Below are 18,053 nucleotides of genomic sequence, written 5' to 3'. Positions count from 1 at the left end.
ATTTCCGTATTGTGTATCCAAGAGTAGACTTCAAGAAAGAAATTGTTACTTACTGGGAATCTCTACATCGTGTAGCTAAGTGAAAATTGTTTGTGATAAAGAGAAAAAGAAAAAAAAGTTATGAAATTTCCGTATTGTGTATCCAAGAGTTGACTTCAAGAAAGAAATTGTTACTTACTGAGATATTTTTCATAATTTCTTGAATTAAATTTCTACATCGTGTAGCTAAGTGAAAATTGTTTGTGATAAAGAGAAAAAAAAGTTAATTACTTGTGATTTTTTCATAATTTACCGATTTAAGTATCTGTACTGTATATCCAAGGGGTGAAATAAAAAAAAGAGCTTATTAATTGCCTACAATTTTTTCATAATTTCTTAAATGAAATTTCCGTGTTGTGTATCCAAGAGTTGACTTCAAGAAAGAAATTGTTACTTACTGAGAATTTCTTCATAATTTCTTGAATTAAATTTATACGTCGTATATCTAAGTCGTGAAAACAATTAAGAGTTTGTTACTTACCTAGAATTTTGTCATAATTTCTTGAAAGAAATGTCTTTTCGTTTATCCAGCAGGTGAATTCAAGAAAGAATTTGCTACTTACTTACAATTTTTTCATAATTTCTTTAATGCAATTTCTGTATTGTGTATCCAAGAGGTGACTTCAAGAAAGAATTTGTTGCTTACTTACAATTTTTTCATAGTCTCTTAAATGAAGTTTCTACATTGTGTATCCAAGAGGTGGCGTCGGGAAATAGTTTGTTACTTTCTTACAATTTTTTCACAATTTCTTAAATGAAATTTCCGTATTGTGTATCCAAGAGTTGACTTCAAGAAAAGAAATTGTTACTTACTGCGAACTTTTTAATAATTTTTTGAATTAAATTTCTAGATCGTGTATCTAAGTCATGAAATTCTTGAATGAAATTTCCATATTGTGTATCCAAGAGTTGAGTTCAAAAAAGAAATTTTTACTTACTAAGAATTTTTTCATAATTTTTAGAATTAAATTTCTTTATCGTTTATCTAAGAGAAAATTGTTTGTGATAAAGAGAAAAAAAAGTTACTTACTTATATTCTTTTCATAATTTCTTGAATAAAGTATCTGTACTATATATCAAAGAGGTGAAATCAATAAAGAGTTTGTTACTTACTTACAAATATTTTAATAATTTCTTGAATGAATTTTCCGTATTGTGTATCCAAGAGTTGACTTCAAGAAAGAAATTGTTACTTACTGAGAATTTCTTCATAATTTCTTAAATTAAATTTCTACATCGTATATCTAAGTCGTGAAAACAATTAAGAGTTTGTATCCAAGAGGTGACTTCAAGAAAGAATTTGTTACTTACTTACTTACAATTTTTTCATAGTTCCTTAAATGAAGTTTCTGCATTGTGTATCCAAGAGGTGACTTCAGGAAAGAGTTTGTTACTTGCTTACAATAGAACTATTCTAAAGAATAAAGACAGGTTAAGCTTAAAGATATTTATTGCTTAAACGTATTGACACACAGCCCAAAGAGAGGCACAAAGCCCAAAGAAACACACACTGCCGAAAGAGACACAAACAGCCCAAAGAGACAAACACAGACCAAAAAGACTCTACTTACTTACATTTTTTCATTATTTCTTTAATGAAATTTCTGTATTGTGTATCCAAGAGGTGACTTCAAGAAAGAATTTATTACTTACTTATTTACAATTTTTTCATAGTTTCTTAAATGAAGTTTCTGCATTGTGGATCCAAGAGGTGACTTCAGGAAAGAGTTTGTTACTTGCTTACAATAGAACTATTCTAAAGAATAAAGACGGGTTAAGCTTAAAGATATTTATTGATTAAAATTATTGACACACAGCCCAAAGAGACACACAAAGCCCAAAGAAACACACACAGCCCAAAGAGACACAAACAGCCCAAAGAGACACACGCAGACCAAAAAGACTCAAACAGCCCAAAGAGACACACAAACAGACCAAAAAGACTCAAACAGCCCAAAGAGACACACAGCCCAAAGAGACACACACAGCCTCAAGACACACAAACAGCTCAAAGAGACACAGACAGCCCAAAGAGAAACACAACCCAAAGAGACAAACACAGACCTAAAAGACTCAAACAGCCCAAAGAGACACATACAGACCAAAAGGACTCAGACACCCCACTTACTTACAAATATTTTCATAATTTCTTGAATGAAATTTCCGTATTGTGTATCCAAGAGTTAACTTCAAGAAAGAAATTGTTACTTACTGAGAATTTCTTCATAATTTCTTGAATTAAATTTCTACGTCGTATATCTAAGTCGTGAAAACAATTAAGAGTTTGTTAATTACTTAGAATTTTGTCATAATTTCTTGAACGAAATGTCTTTTCGTTTATCCAGCAGGTGAAATCAATAAAGAATTTGCTACTTACTTACAATTTTTTCATAATTTCTTTAATGAAATTTCTGCATTGTGTATCCAAGAGGTGACTTCAAGAAAGAATTTGTTACTTACTTACAATTTTTTCATAGTTTCTTAAATGAAGTTTCTGCATTGTGTATCCAAAAGGTGACTTCAGGAAAGAGTTTGTTACTTGCTTTCAATTTTTTCATAATTTCTTAAATGAAAGTTCCGTATTGTGTATCCAAGAGTTGACTTCAAGAAAGAAATTGTTACTTACTGAGAATTTTTTCATAATTTCTTGAATTAAATTTCTACATCGTGTATCTAAGTCATGAAATTCTTGAATGAAATTTCCATATTGTGTATCCAAGAGTTGACTTCAAGAGAGAAATTGTTACTTACTAAGAATTTTTTCATAATTTCTTGAATTAAATTTCTATATCGTGTAGCTAAGTGAAAATTGTTTGTGATAAAGAGAAAAAAAAGTTACTTACTTACGATTTTTTCATAATTTGTTGAATGAAGTATCTGTGCTGTATATCCAAGAGGTGAAATCAAAAAAAGAGTTTGTTACTTACTTACAAATATTTTCATAATTTCTTGAATGAAATTTCCGTATTGTGTATCCAAGAGTTGACTTCAAGAACGAAATTGTTACTTACTGAGAATTTCTTCATAATTTCTTGAATTAAATTTCTACATCGTATATCTAAGTCGTGAAAACAATAAAGAGTTTGTATCCAAGAGGTGACTACAAGAAAGAATTTGTTACTTACTTACTTACAATTTTTTTACAGTTTCTTAAATGAAGTTTCTGCATTGTGTATCCAAGAGTTGACTTCAGGAAAGAGTTTGTTACTTGCTTACAATAGAACTATTCTAAAGAATAAAGACGGGTTAAACTTAAAGATATTTATTGCTTAAACGTATTGACTCACAGCCCAAAGAGACGCACAAAGCGCAAAGAAACACACACAGCCCAAAGAGACACAAACAGCCCAAAGAGACAAACAAAGACCAAAAAGACTCTACTTACTTACAATTTTTTAATAATTTCTTTTATGAATTTTCTGTATTGTTTATCCAAGAGGTGAATTCAAGAAAGAATTTGTTACTTACTTACTTACAATTTTTTCATAGTTTCTTAAATGAAATTTCTGCATTGTGTATCCAAGAGGTGACTTCAGGAAAGAGTTTGTTACTTGCTTACAATAGAACTATTCTAAAAAATAAAGGCGGGTTACGCTTAAAGATATTTATTGCTTAAACGTATTGACACAGAGCCCAAAGAGACACACATAGCCCAAAGACACAGAAAGAGACCAAAAAGACTCACACAGCCCAAAGAGACACACAAAGCCCAAAGAGACAAACACAGACCAAAAAGACTCAAACAGCCCAAAGAGACACACAAACATGACCAAAAAGACTCAAACAGTCCAAAGAGACACACACAGCCTCAAGAGACACAAACAGCTCAAAGAGACACAGACAGCCCAAAGAGAAACACAACCCAAAGAGACAAACACAGACCTAAAAGACTCAAACAGCCCAAAGAGACACATACAGACCAAAAAAGACTCAGACACCCCAAAAAGCTCAAAGAGACACACATGGCTCCTAAGAGACACAAAAACCCGAAAGAAACACACATAGAGCAAAATGACTCAAACATCCCAAAGAGACACACATAACCCAAAAGAAACAAAAAAAGCCCAAAGAGACACAAACTGTTTAAACAGAGACACAGAGCCCGAAGAGACACACAAAGCCCAAAGAGACACATACAGACCAAAAAGATTCAAACACCCCAAAGAGACACACATTGCCCAAAGAGACACCCATGACTCCAAAGAGACACAAACATACTAAATGAAAACACCAACACAAAAATGGCACAAAAAGCCCACAGAGACAAAACTAGCCAACATAAACACAAACAGCCCCACTGAGACGCACACATCCAGCAGATACGAACTCTGCACAAAAAAGACACCCACTGACAAAAGAGACACACACAGATAACACCGACTCACAAACTAAAACGATCAACACATTTCCAAGATACGAAACACGAAACCGGAACCACACATAGCCCAAAGACAAACACATTGCCCAAAGTTAACCTCACCCACAACTAAGACTCAAAAGGTCCAAAAAGAAACACAAATAGACCAAAAAAAGACACAAACACCCCAATAAGACACACAGGTCAAAAGCAACGACATACATCCAGGATCAACAAAAAGCCCAAATAGAAACATACAGCCCAAAGAGAAACACATCCCAAAGAGACAAACACAGACCTAAAAGACTCAAACAGCCCAAAGAGACACAGAGAGACCAAAAAGACTAAGACACCACAAATAGACACACAGTCCAACGAGACAAACACAGCCTAAAGAGACACACAGATCACAAAGAGACACCCACAGCCCAAAGAGACACATACAGTTCAAAGAGACGTACACGGCCCAAAGAGACGCACACATCCAACAGAGAGACACAAAGCCCAAAACGACACAAACAGCCAAAAAAGGCACACACAGACCATAAAGATTCAAACTGCCCAAAGAGACACACAGCCTAAAGAGACACACAGCCCAAATAGACACACACAGTATAAAGAGACATACACACCGTCCTAAGAGACACACAAAGCCCAAAGAGACACACACACACAGCCCAAAGAGACAAAAACGCCCATACAGACACATACATACCAAAAAGATTCAAACACCCCAAAGAGACACACATTGCCCAAAGAGATGCACATGGCCTCTAAGAGACACAAACAGCCAAAAGAAACACACATAGACCAAAATGACTCAAACATCCCAAGAGACACATACAGCTCAAAGAGATGCACGGGACCCAAAGAGACTCACACATCCAACAGAGACACACAAAGCCCAAAACGATACAAAAAGCCAAAAATCACAAAACGACACAACCAGCCAAAAGAGGCACACACAGACCATACATATTCAAACTCCCCAAAGATACACACAGCCTAAAGAGACACACAGCCCAAAGAGACACACACCGGCTAAAGAGACATACACACAGTCTGAAGAGACACACAAAGCCCAAAGAGACACACACACACAGCCCAAAGAGACAAAAAAAACCCATACAGACACATACATACCAAAAAGATTCAAACACCCCAAAGAGACACACATTGCCCAAAGAGACAAACATGGCCTCTAAGAGACACAAACAGCAAATAGAAACACACACAGACCAAAATGACTCAAACATCCCAAGAGACACATACAGCTCAAAGAGAAGAATACGGCCCCAAGAGACGCACACATCCAACAGAGACACACAAAGCCCAAAACGACACAAAAAGCCAAAAGAGACAAACACAGACCAAAAAGATTAAAACTGCTCAAAGAGACACACAGCCTAAAGAGACACACATAGCCCAAAGAGACACACACACACAGGATAAAGAGACACACAACGCCAAAAGAGACACACCCACACCCCAAATACAAAAAAAACGCCCATACAGACACATACAGACCAAAAGATTCAAACGACCCGAAGAGACACACATAGCCCAAAGTGACACACACGACCCCTAAGAGACACAAACAGCCAAAAGAAAGACACACAGACCAAAATGACTCAAACAGCCCAAAGAGACAAACACAGCCCAAAAAAGACTCAAGCAGCCCAAAGAGACACAAACAGATCAAAAAGACTCAAACAGTCCAACGAGACACACAGCCCAAAGAGACGCACAAAGCCCAAAGAAACACACACAGCCCAAAGAGACACACACACCCCAAAGAGACAAACACAGACCAAAAAGACACAAACAGCCCAAAGAGACACACAAACAGACCAAAAAGACTCAAACAGTTCAAAGAGACACATTGCCCAAAGAGACACACACAGCCTCAAGAGACACAAACAGCTCAAAGAGACACAGACAGGCCCCTCATGCAAACAATTCTGAGTGTAGTCTACTATTCCTTAATTAGCAGCATCGTACATTTTGTTTAAATACTTATTTTTCATTTTCCAGATTCAAGATTTTTATTTAACACAAATGAATAGACAAGCTGAAGTATTTAAAACGAGCCAACATAGAGCTACGATCGCAATGAATGGTACTTGTTATACCTCCAAAATTGGATCCCCCTCCCCTCTCCTACCCTCCCCTGCCCCTCAGAAATGGGGGAACGAAGGGAACGTTAGATCCTATTTTAAATTGACAATACTTTTCAAACGTTACTTGTGTATTATACAGACCACATCGGAGAGGTAAAGCTAGGTCAAGTAACAAAGTACCTGAGTTAACAACCCCTTCGGGGTTACCTTAACTGTGGTTTTTTTTCTCCACCGTCATACAATCCAATCACTAATTAGAATCATTCACACTCCTATTATTCAAAACATTAATTAATATCGTTCATTGTCTACGTAAATTAAGTTATGGACAATACTGGTTTAGAAAAACTGGAATAAAATAATTGATTATATTGGCAGCTAAACAAGACGCGCCGGTCATGTATACCGTGAATTAGAAATCCGGTAAATTGTGTCAGAAAAACTTGAGCCAAACCAGATTATACCCACCTAACCAGATTGGACCTACCGAACCAGACTATACCCACCAGAAACCTGTTTGGTACGGGGGCGTACGCAAAGTATAAGGTGAATTAGAAATCCGGTAAATTGTGTCAGAAAAAACTTGAACCAAACCAGATTATACCCACCTAACCAGATTGTACCTACCAAACCAGATTGTACCTACCAGAAACCTGTTTGGTACGGGGGCGTACGCAAAGTATAAGGTGAATTAGAAATCCGGTAAAATGTGTCAGAAAAAACTTGAACCAAACCAGATTATACCCACCTAACCAGATTGTACCTACCAAACCAGATTGTACCTACCAGAAACCTGTTTGGTACGGGGGCGTACGCAAAGTAGTACCTTGATTACTACTCGCGCCTGAAAAAATTTGCCCGATTTTTGAAAAAAGCTGGAAACACCTCCTAAGAGTTATAGAACCTTAATGAAAATCAGAGAACCCTACTGTAGAGGTTTCAAGCTCCTATCTACAAAAATGTTTCTGTATTTTTTGCCAGAAGAAAGATCACGGATGCGTGTTTATTTTTTTTCCAGGGGTGACCTTATCGACGCAGTGGTCCTAAAATATCGTGGGAGGGCTCTTTCGAACGGAAACTAAAAGTTCTAGTGCCCTTTTTAAGTGGCCAAAAAAACGGAGAGCAACTAGGCCCCCTCCCACGCTCATTTTTTTCCCAAATCCACTCGATCAGAATTTTGAGATAGTCATTTTGTTATGCATGGTCAATAATATAATAAATATGTCTTTTAGGTTGAGTTAATCCCCCAAAGTCCTCGGGGGAAGGGCTGAAAGTTATGAACTCTACCCAATGTTTACATATAGTATTGGTTATTGGGAAGTATACAGCCATTTTCAAGGGGGATTTTTTCTGGTAGTGGGGGGGGGGTCGGGGGGCTATGTGGGAGGAACTTTTCATGTAGGAAGTCTTCATGGGGGAATGGACATTTGTATGAAGGGGGCGCCGGATTTTCCAGCATTATTTAAAAAAACGACCAGAAATTAAAAAAAAAACAAGTTTTTCAGCTGAAAGTAAGGAGCAACATCAAAACTTAAAACAAACAGAAATTATTACGTATATGATTGGGTTCGACCCCAGATCAATACCTCGCTCTTTAAGCCAAATATTTTTTGGTAGTTTCATAAGAGTTATTTATTCTAATTAACGGCTTTTTTGATTAAGGTGTCAATTTTTAAAGAATTGGAACAAAATACTAACTTTAGCGTAAAGACCTAGGTATTAACTAGGGGAGAACCCCTAATATGCTTATTAAAAATATATGAATATAGAAGTTCATTACGTAAGTTAATTCGTAATTTACGTATATTTATTACTAATAAAAACGTTCGTAAATAAAATTAAACAACTTTCGAGAAAGCCATTTAAAAAATAAAAGTAAAATTAATATGCACATTTTGTTTTAATTATTCATGTACGGTGAGCCAAAATCAAAACCTGTATTAATTCGAAAAACGTTCATAAATTAAATAAAAAAACAAGTTTTTTTTTTAAATTAACTCGACATTAAAACTTAAACGAACAGAAATCATTCCGTATAAGAAAGGGGCTGTCCCCTCCTCAACGCCTCGCTCTTTACGCTAAGGTTTGACTCTTTCTCAGAACTCTATTTTTTATTAAACAATAAAAAACTGCATAGCTTCCACTGTGCTGTTCCACATTTTCTAGATTTTATTAAACAAAAATTAAAGTCCAAAAATAAAACTTGCCTTCTTCTGAAGAACTGTAAACAGTTGTCGACAAGTTGTCGATAAGACAAACGCTCTGACGAACAATTTTCTTCGTCTGCAGAAAGAAGACACGCCAGGAAAATAATGATTGAAACCGCTTTTTCATTACTACAGATCGATCGGAAAGTATCCACATATTATATCGATCGGAAATCGATCGGAAAGCCTTATAGTATATTCCATCAAAACCACAAATTTAGAAAGACAGTACTGACCTACACGGGTAGACAAAGAATATGGAACAAGGAACAAGTACTGACAAAACCACTTGGTTGGCTAAACCATTCAGTGGACAACAAGTGCACAAATAAGGGGGAGGAAATTTTTGTTCGCACCGAGAATGAAGAGCCAGAAATCCTCTGCGGCAAACTTACTAGATAATTATATAAACCGTGGTACTGACGCACAAACTACTCTGATTAGTCAAAATAAGGATTTAAAACATCTTTGATCGATGCTATATTTAGAATATTATAAGGTGCAGTGAAGACAGTGGTCAGGTATGGTTCTGAAGCGTGGGTGCTTCGAAAAACGGAGGAGTATTTGCAATTTGTTTTCCAGGGAAATTGCCTACGAATTGTTTTAGGTAACCAACTGACAGACCGTATCTTAAAAACTATGCTCTACGCAAAATGTAGGTCAATCCCGTTTTCAAGAGATATAATGAGAGAAAAGTGGAGGACATATTCTGCGGATTAACGATGATAGATTACCCAAGATCGCCTTTGTTGGACAACCGTATAAGGTCAAACCGAAAAGCAGGTCTCCCCAAAAGGGGTGGGGAGCAATCTACATTAATGAAAAATATGTTATATAATGGAATATTACATTCCTTGAATGTAAAAAAAGGAAGTAAAAACCAATGGAACATAGGAAATTGGGAAAATTCAAGAACAAAATGTTAATTTGTATTATCAACAAACTGAAAAATAATTTTGTTTATTATTTCTTGATCGATTAGTTTTGGCACACAGTCTTCAAAAATCGCGTACACCATTTTGCTTTTCATGGATTTCCCAGCATTATTTGAAAAACGATAATCAGAAATTAATCTAAGAAAAAAAATTTTTTTAAACTAAGGAGCGACATTAAAAATTAAAACGACCAGAAATTATTCCGCATTTGAAAGGGACATCCCCTCCTTAACAACTCGCTCTTAACGCTAAATTTTCTTATTACTTTGAAAAGTAAAGTTCCGACAAAGAGTCGTACTTTAGCGCAAAGAGTGAGGCGATGAGGAGGGGGCAGCCTCTTTCATATACTGAATAATTTCTGGTCGTTTTAAGTTGTAGTGTTGCTCCTTACTTTCAGTTGAAAGAACATTGTTTTTTTTTATTTTTTATGTGAAGGTTCAGAACACGTGTATAGCGTAGAAATGAACTAAGTACCCTAAGACCCTTTGCATACCGGGCACTGCTCATTTTTTCTGTTTCTTTGATTCTGTGGAAGCCTTAAAGCACACTCTCCATGAGATTCTAGACCTTGCTGCTACTGATATTTAACCCATGGTCCTAAATTACTAACCAGAGGTCAATAACAATTTTGTTAGGAACCAAGATGGTGAATTCTGTCAAGTAAGACTGTCAAGAGCCAAGAACAATAATTAACTTACCGCCAAAAAAGTCTTTGATAAAACTGAAAAACAGAAAATTGTAATTAGAAATGACTTCATTACTCCTATTCTTTCCTCCGTTAATTTTTTTTTTGAATGAAGGTATAATCCAGAACTATATATAGGAAATGATAAGATAATTTTCTTTTGGGATTGATGACACGCATTGGATTAGAAAAAGAAAACAAAGATATCCATAAAATATTAATGACTGATTTGATTCACAATGGAATTTTCTTACAAAGAGGTTAATTCAAAGTATTAAGTTCGCCTAGATAGAACTGAGGGGAAAATGGCAAATCAATCAGCACGGAAGAAAGTCAATAGTTAAGTGCAAATAATATTTGTCTATTTCTATTGCGACATAATGATTTTTCAATTACTGATAAGAATTTCATCACCAAAACAAATATTTACCTTTTTTCTTTTTATATTGTTAATTTCTACTTCCCTTTTTTTGACAGAGATTAGATTTTAAGTTTACTTCAATTAGATAAGATGTGGATGGATTTAGCTAAGGTAATCTGGATGTAAGACATGAATCAAGTTACACGACTTATTTCATTCAGCAGTACAAAAAAAACCAAAGCTATCAAATTAAAACTTAAGATTGACCAGCCCTAGGTCTGTTCATTCCTAAAACAGTGAAATTCGAAGATTTTTCTTTTTGTTTTCTTAAAATTGTGAATATTTAGGATAGTACCACATTTTTGTCATTGTTGTCACGTTGAAAATAAATAGATTTGACATTGCGTTTTCTCCGTAAAAATTCAAGCATTAACTTCTTGTTGATTCTCAATGACACCTAGACAACATGACAAATAGACAATATGAAAACTCCATGATATCATACTCAACGAAAAGCTATTTCTTCTTTAGCTGTTTGGTTCCATATGTTTTTAGTTTGTTTTTTTTACTGATCTTTTATCCACATTTCTTTTTCTTTAATTTGGTGTCTGCTTCTATGAAAACTGCAAACTCTGTGTGAAGATCCTGTTCTACTAAAAAATAAATTCCCCCATATTTCCTGATTTATATGTATATGTTTATGTTTTTATATGTTTGTAGGTTTATGTTGTTGTATATGAATACATAATATATATATATATATATATATATATATATATATATATATATATATATATATATATATATATATATATATATATATATATATATATATATATATATATATATATATATATATATATATATATATAGCAGTATCTAAATTTTCTTTGTAGTGAAACTATAATTGTCTTGACCAATCTTGGTAAAAACTAATAAATTAAACTGAATATTTTATGTATAGTGATATTAATTCCTGAAAGCTCATCAGTTCAATATTTTACTGTAATTTTAATATTTATCTTCAATATTAAGTACAAAAGAAAACATTTGTAATATAATTCGTTTTCAGTAAACCGCCAATGACGCAGTAGGGTTTAGGCTTTTGCGTTGAGACGATACCCAAACTCTTGTTTGTAGTTATTTTTATTCGTTTCAAACTTGATTTGCATATTCAATTTAATTTTCACTTGTTTTAAGATTTATTTATTCATTTACATTAATATATATTGTATGTTTGTTCGCATTGATCGTTTATTTTATTTCTGTTCGTTTTAAGTTTCATTTAAACTTTAATAGCAAACTATTTTTTTTCGTTTTAAGCTTAATTTTCATATTCAATCTAAGCATTACTCGCTTTAAGATCTATTTATTCATTTATATTATTACTTGTTGTGTGTTTTTTGCTATGATTGTTTATTTAATTTCTGTTCTCGTTTTGGGTTTCATTTATTCTCAACAGGTATTTGCGTTTACTTAGCTTAAGTGTAAAATGGCGTTTAACTTTATTTGAAAACTCATTTTTTAGTAAGTTGTTTTAATTAATTTCTTTCATTTTTGATAAAAAAATGGTTAATGTTTTTATTAAATGGAGGTGGGGGGTTGCTTACTTTCAGATTATTCTTGACTTTAAAAAAAGGATCTAGAACTTTCAATTGAAATCGAATGAGGTTTTTTTCAAAGTCTATACGATAACCTCTTTGATAAAAACCTTATATATGAACAATAGACAGCTTGCATAACTTGTGGACAGCGATTGACAACAATGTATGGATTGAAAAAATAGCAAGTTTAATTAACGCAATCTTGCGTTAATTAAGTAAATTACATTACTTTATATATATATATATATATATATATATATATATATATATATATATATATATATATATATATATATATATATATATATATATATATATATATATATATATATATATATATATATATATATATATATATATATATATATATATATATATATATATATATATATATATATATATATATATATATATATATATATATATATATAAGGGGGGGCCCTCGCCCTTCCCATGGATCCACCACTGCCTAACACTCTCTGTTTCTTTCCTTGTTAGGGAGGAGAGCAGATGCCTAATAGGTGTGTGTTAATACCAAAACATTCTAACTCTCATTGGGCCTTCAGGTTTAAACAGAATTAGTTCAAAGGAAGAGGTTGGGAGAAAGGGCGTGGGGGGGTTATTTGCCCTTCGATCAATTTTGACTCTTAAGAGCTGGACCAGAACTTCCAATTTCCAATCAAATGAGCCCTCTCTGAAGTTTATACGAGAGTCCCTTCCTGCCCCTGGGCCCTGGGGGGTTTTGTCAACGCCAGAGTTTTTTTACTTAACCTTTCAACTATTTTTAACAAAATGGCATTTTTAACCCTTGCATATAAAGCAGCTCTGGGAGGAAAATAATAAAAAAATATTGAAGCTATATAAGATTTATTCATCTATTTATGTTTGCACCGGTTATCTTTATGTTTGTAAGATAGTTAATTTTAATTTCTGTTCGTTCGGGTTTTTGTTTATTCTTTAACAGTAATTTCTGGTCTTTTTGAGTTTTAACTATAATAGGAATTAATTTCTGCTGGTCCTGAGTTCAATATGGCTCTTTACTCTTCTTAGAAAACTTATTTTTATGTAAGTTTTTTTAATTAATAATAATAATATAACATTGAAGCCTTATGGCCTTTGCTGTCATCTTAATTACATGCCTCTGAAAAATTATACCTGATTTTTTCACGCAACAATGAATGGATCGAAATAATAGCTTCTAAAAACAGTAGCCAGGTTATTCCATTTGTTGATGCAGAAAGAAAAGGATCGTTTTGATTAGACCATTTTTAAAGATAATTTCTTAAACCACATTGGCCTGACATCAGATAAAGAAAGAAAAACGAGCAAAAATGGGGTTTTTATAGGCCAAATGAAAATGCTGAAAAAACAAAGCGAATATTTCGAGAGGACAAACGCCTCTCTTCTTCAGCGCGAAACGAAATAATGTATCCAAGGAAAGCGCCGAAGAAAAAAACAACAAAAAACAAACGCGGAAAGTCAATGTTAAAAGAACCTAAAAACCAAAGAAAAAACCAAAAACTTAAAAGATGAATAAAAGTCAAAAATTAAAAGAATTAAAACCAAATACCTAACAACCATAAAAGCGAGTTATTCGCCAATATCTGCGATTTGCACAAAATCCAAAAAAATATGAACTGCCCTCGACGGATACTAGCGAACAACTGACAAAGAAAAGGAAGCAATTCATTCACTCCAAAACAAAACGAACCAGCAATTAAATAAGTTGGAGAACTATGTCATTTGATTTCGAATTTTAATTAATGCATTTCTTTCAGACACCCTTTGAGACCTAAGGGGTTGTTCACGTGTTTGATTAGATGACTGGGAAAGTGGTTCAAGGTTTATTTTAGGGATTACTAAAGTATCGGCTTCTCTTTTGAGAAAACCGAAATATGACTCGTTTATTCTTAAATCACCAGAATCTCTGTTTAAAGCTAGACCTAAATGTTTGTATTTATAAATTTCAACAGCTTCTCTGTAGTGCTGGACAATACCTTTGTCATGCGAAATAAGGCTAGCTTGATTAAACAAAATAGTATGGTCTGGTTTTTCAAAACTGTGCTCTGCAAGGGCAGAGTCAAAATTTTCTGTTTTTTTTTCGCTTTTTAAGTGTATTATTAATTGAACTAGAGTGCTGAGTAAATCTATCCTTGAGTCGCTGATCAGTTCTTCCGATATGCCAAAGACAATACGAACAAGGAATTCTGTAGACACCGGAGTTTCCACCTATCGGGATAGGGTCTTTACCTTGATAAATTTGGGACCTGATAGTTTTTCTGGGTCTATAATAAGTTTAAATGTTATTTTTCCTTAGATTTTTTGAAACGTGGTCTGAAACCCCTTTAACGTATGGGAGACCAAGATAAACTGAATTTTTCCTTTGATTTGTGTTTTCTGTGGAACTATCTGATAATCTTTTAATGCGTTTTGCAATTACAGAATTTATTAAACTAATTGGATAACCATTCAAAAATAAAATATCTCTAAGGTGGTTGAGCTCTAAATCCAAGAAGCGTGTTGAACAAACTTTCAATGCTCTATCAACTAGAGAAGTGACAACACCTCTTTTCACAGCAGGAGAATGATTAGAGGAATAACTTAAGTAACGGTCATTATGTGTGGGTTTTCTATAGACACCAAACTCGAAACATGAATCATTTCGGTGCACCAGAACATCTAAGAAAGGAAGACGCCTCTCTATCTCTGATTCCTGAGTAAATTTGAGTTTTGGATCCAAGGAGTTGAGCAAGTGAAGAAAAGAACCCAGAGACTCGTCAACATGCTCCCACAAAATAAAAAATATCATCTTTAAAACGAACCCAAAATTCAGGTTTACAAAACTTTGCAAAGTAGCCCTTTCTTCAAGGTCTTCCATGAAGATATCAGCCTGTATTGGAGAAAGGGGCCACCCATGGAGAGCCCATATTTCTGTCTATAAAAACTGCCTATATAATGGAAGTAAAAAGAATTTCTGTTACAAAGGGCTATAAGTGAAAGAAGTGTCTGATTCAAAAGAGTAGATTTTTCTGATATAGATGAGTTAGAATTAAGTTTATACTTCAAATTCAGTTCGGCCTTTTGAGGATCACAATTGGTATACATTGAATCTGCATCAAAACTGCCAATTCTTGTATTTGGTTTAACCGAAACTTGCTTTACCTTGGAAACAAAATCAGCGGAATTTTTAATATAGGATTTTTCAGCCTGAATTAGTGGGCGAAACACAACTGATAAGAATTTCCCTATTTTTGCTGTAGGAGAATTAAAAGAAGAAACAATGGGTCGAAGTGGATTACCGGGATTATGAACTTTAGGAAGACCATAAAAGCGAGGGGCGTGCATCCGCGTGGGTAAAATCTTTTGTACAACTGATCTGTAATTTCACCTTTTCCTTTTAGATAAGAAAGCTCTTTTCGGACTTCCTGGACAAAGTTTTCTGTGGGATCGGTAGCTAATTGTACATATGTGTTAGAATCATTTAAAATTTATCTGACTTTTTTGTCGTAATCATCTGAATCTAATACAACAACAGTATTGCCTTTATCGGCTTTCGTAATAATCCTGGAATAATCTTTAAGTAGTCCGTGTAAGACCAAGTGATCATTTTTACTACAAATGTTTTAATTTGGATTATTAACAGAAGGCGAATCCAACAAGGTTTCAACAAATTGTGGTCTAACCTCAGCATTAATTAAAATCCGAAATCAGATAACATAGTTCTCCAACTTATTTAATTGCTGGTTCATTTTGTTTTTGAGTGAATGAATTGCTTCCTTTTCTTTGTCAGTTGTTCGCTAGTATCCGTCGATGGCAGTTCATATTTTTTTGGATTTTGTGCAAATAGCAGATATTGGCGAATAGCTCGCTTTTATGGTTGTTAGGTATTTGGTTTTTAATTCTTTTAATTTTTGGCTTTTATTTAATTTCACTAATCTTTTATAGTTTTTGGTTATTTCATTAGTTTTGTGGTTCTTTTCACATTAGCTTTCCGCGTTTGTTTTTTGTTGTTTTTTTCTCGGACGTTTTCCTTGAATATGTTTTTTTGTTTTGCGCCTAAGAAGAGAGGCCTTTGTCCTCTTAAAATATTAGCTTTGTTTTTTCAGTATTTTCCTTTGGACTATAAAACCCTATTTTTGCTTGTTTTTCTTTCTTTATATAGACCATTTTTTGGATTTTTTGTGCAACAATAATGTAGCAATTGTCGCAAATTATGTATTTTAACCTTATTTTAAGTATGGCTGTAATTTTAAGTATTTTATAAGAGATTTACTATGTGTTCTTCCCATACAAAACTTCACCTTATTAAAGTCTTTTGAGTGGGGGGGGGGGGGGGAGCAGCGTAGTTGGCATAAAGAAGAAAACTTTAGCGTAGACAGTAGGAGAGGGGGAGGGTGAGGTTGGAGACTCATCCAATACGGGGCGGAACTTCACTTATCTCCTTCGTTCCCGATTTAGGAGATTCAAGAGACTCTTTGGGCTGTAGAATATTGGACCGTTTGAGCTGTGGAAGACGTTAAAATACTCAAAAATACTTATATTTTTAGTTATTGCAGGATTGTGTTCATAGATTGTGGAATGGTGAGCCCCCCGGGCCATGACTTGGGTGAGCCTCAACTCATAATATGCAATTTTGACTAATTATTCCGTGTTGTGTGCATATATTATTCTATATATGTTATTTTGAATTATACTTTTATCGCATTTCGTTCATTTTTAAGCCTTGAGATAAAAACTGAAACCTTAGCGCAAACAGTGGTGGGGGGAATTCTCCCCCCTCACATGCATAATTGAGCTGCCACAGAGAAAGTAATACAAATAAAAATAATCTGTCTTTTGAAAAACGAAAATAATTGTCTAAAGGAACCTGAAGTGCTATCTCTGACATTTCCGTTGATTATTTATTCCCGTTACTTTCAGATGTAAAATTTAGGATATTATCGAATGGGTTTAGTTGTCCCCTCTCTGAATAATTCGCACTTGGAAAACTCATCCCCTGGGAAATTCCTCCTCCTTCCAAGAACATTTTCTTCTTCTGCTGATAATTCCCCGCGTTAAATTCCACCCAGCTGAAATTTCCCAGACGTGGAATATGCTCCCAAACATATTCCCCTCAGATAATTTCGGATATTCATAAAAATGGAAGCTGAAATATCTACTCAACTTTTTAGGTCAGAAGCAATTATATAGCGTTACCTAAGGAAAGAGCAAGAAGGGTTCAATGAATTAACACTTCTTTATTTTTCCAAGGGCACTTTATGTGGAAGAGGTTGTCACATAAACTTTGGAATGTGGTTCATTTAATTGCAAATTCAAATTTATAGTGCCCTTACACCAGGGGCGGATCCAGGGTTTTCTTAGGGGGGGGCAAAATAGGTTTATCCGATAAACTTGCGTGAGGAGCAAGTTTAATTAACGCAATATTGCGTTAATTAAGGAAATTAAATTACTTTCGACTACGTTAGGGGGGCGACTAGTTGCCCTCCAATCTCTTTTGACTCTTAGAAAGTGAACAAGAACTGTCAATTTCCAATCAAATGAGCCCTCTCTAAAGTTTATACGAGTATCCCATCCATAAAAAATAATATGAAGGATTCGGATAATCCTTAAATTACAACCCTTGCCCTGAGGGCTGTGAGGGAGTTGTCATCCTCAAAGACCTAATTTCCAGAACTTAAAACTACGTTTAATAAAATGATATGTCTCAAAATTTTGATTGGATGTGTTGGGAGAAAGGGTGGGCGT

General features: G+C 34.3%; 1 protein-coding gene across 1 annotated transcript in view; it reads right to left on the bottom strand.

Moving 5' to 3' along the window:
• Positions 1–10,495, bottom strand: part of LOC148952724 (transforming growth factor-beta-induced protein ig-h3-like) — a 41,420-nt gene extending 30,925 nt beyond the window's left edge. The window contains exon 1 of the mRNA XM_089087381.1: positions 10,357–10,495. Within this exon, the coding sequence (XP_088943507.1) occupies positions 10,357–10,416 (60 nt within the window). The 5' untranslated portion in view covers positions 10,417–10,495. The remainder of the gene's footprint in view (positions 1–10,356) is intronic.
• Positions 10,496–18,053: the final 7,558 nt, after the last annotated feature.

Source organism: Artemia sp. Qi Xiang Cuo, chromosome 4 (assembly GCF_049724085.1).
Source record: "Artemia sp. Qi Xiang Cuo chromosome 4, ASM4972408v1, whole genome shotgun sequence".
Taxonomy (NCBI): Eukaryota; Metazoa; Arthropoda; class Branchiopoda; order Anostraca; family Artemiidae; genus Artemia; species Artemia sp. Qi Xiang Cuo.
The sequence above is the reverse complement of the archived record's forward strand: the minus strand, read 5'-3'. Positions and strand labels throughout refer to the sequence as shown.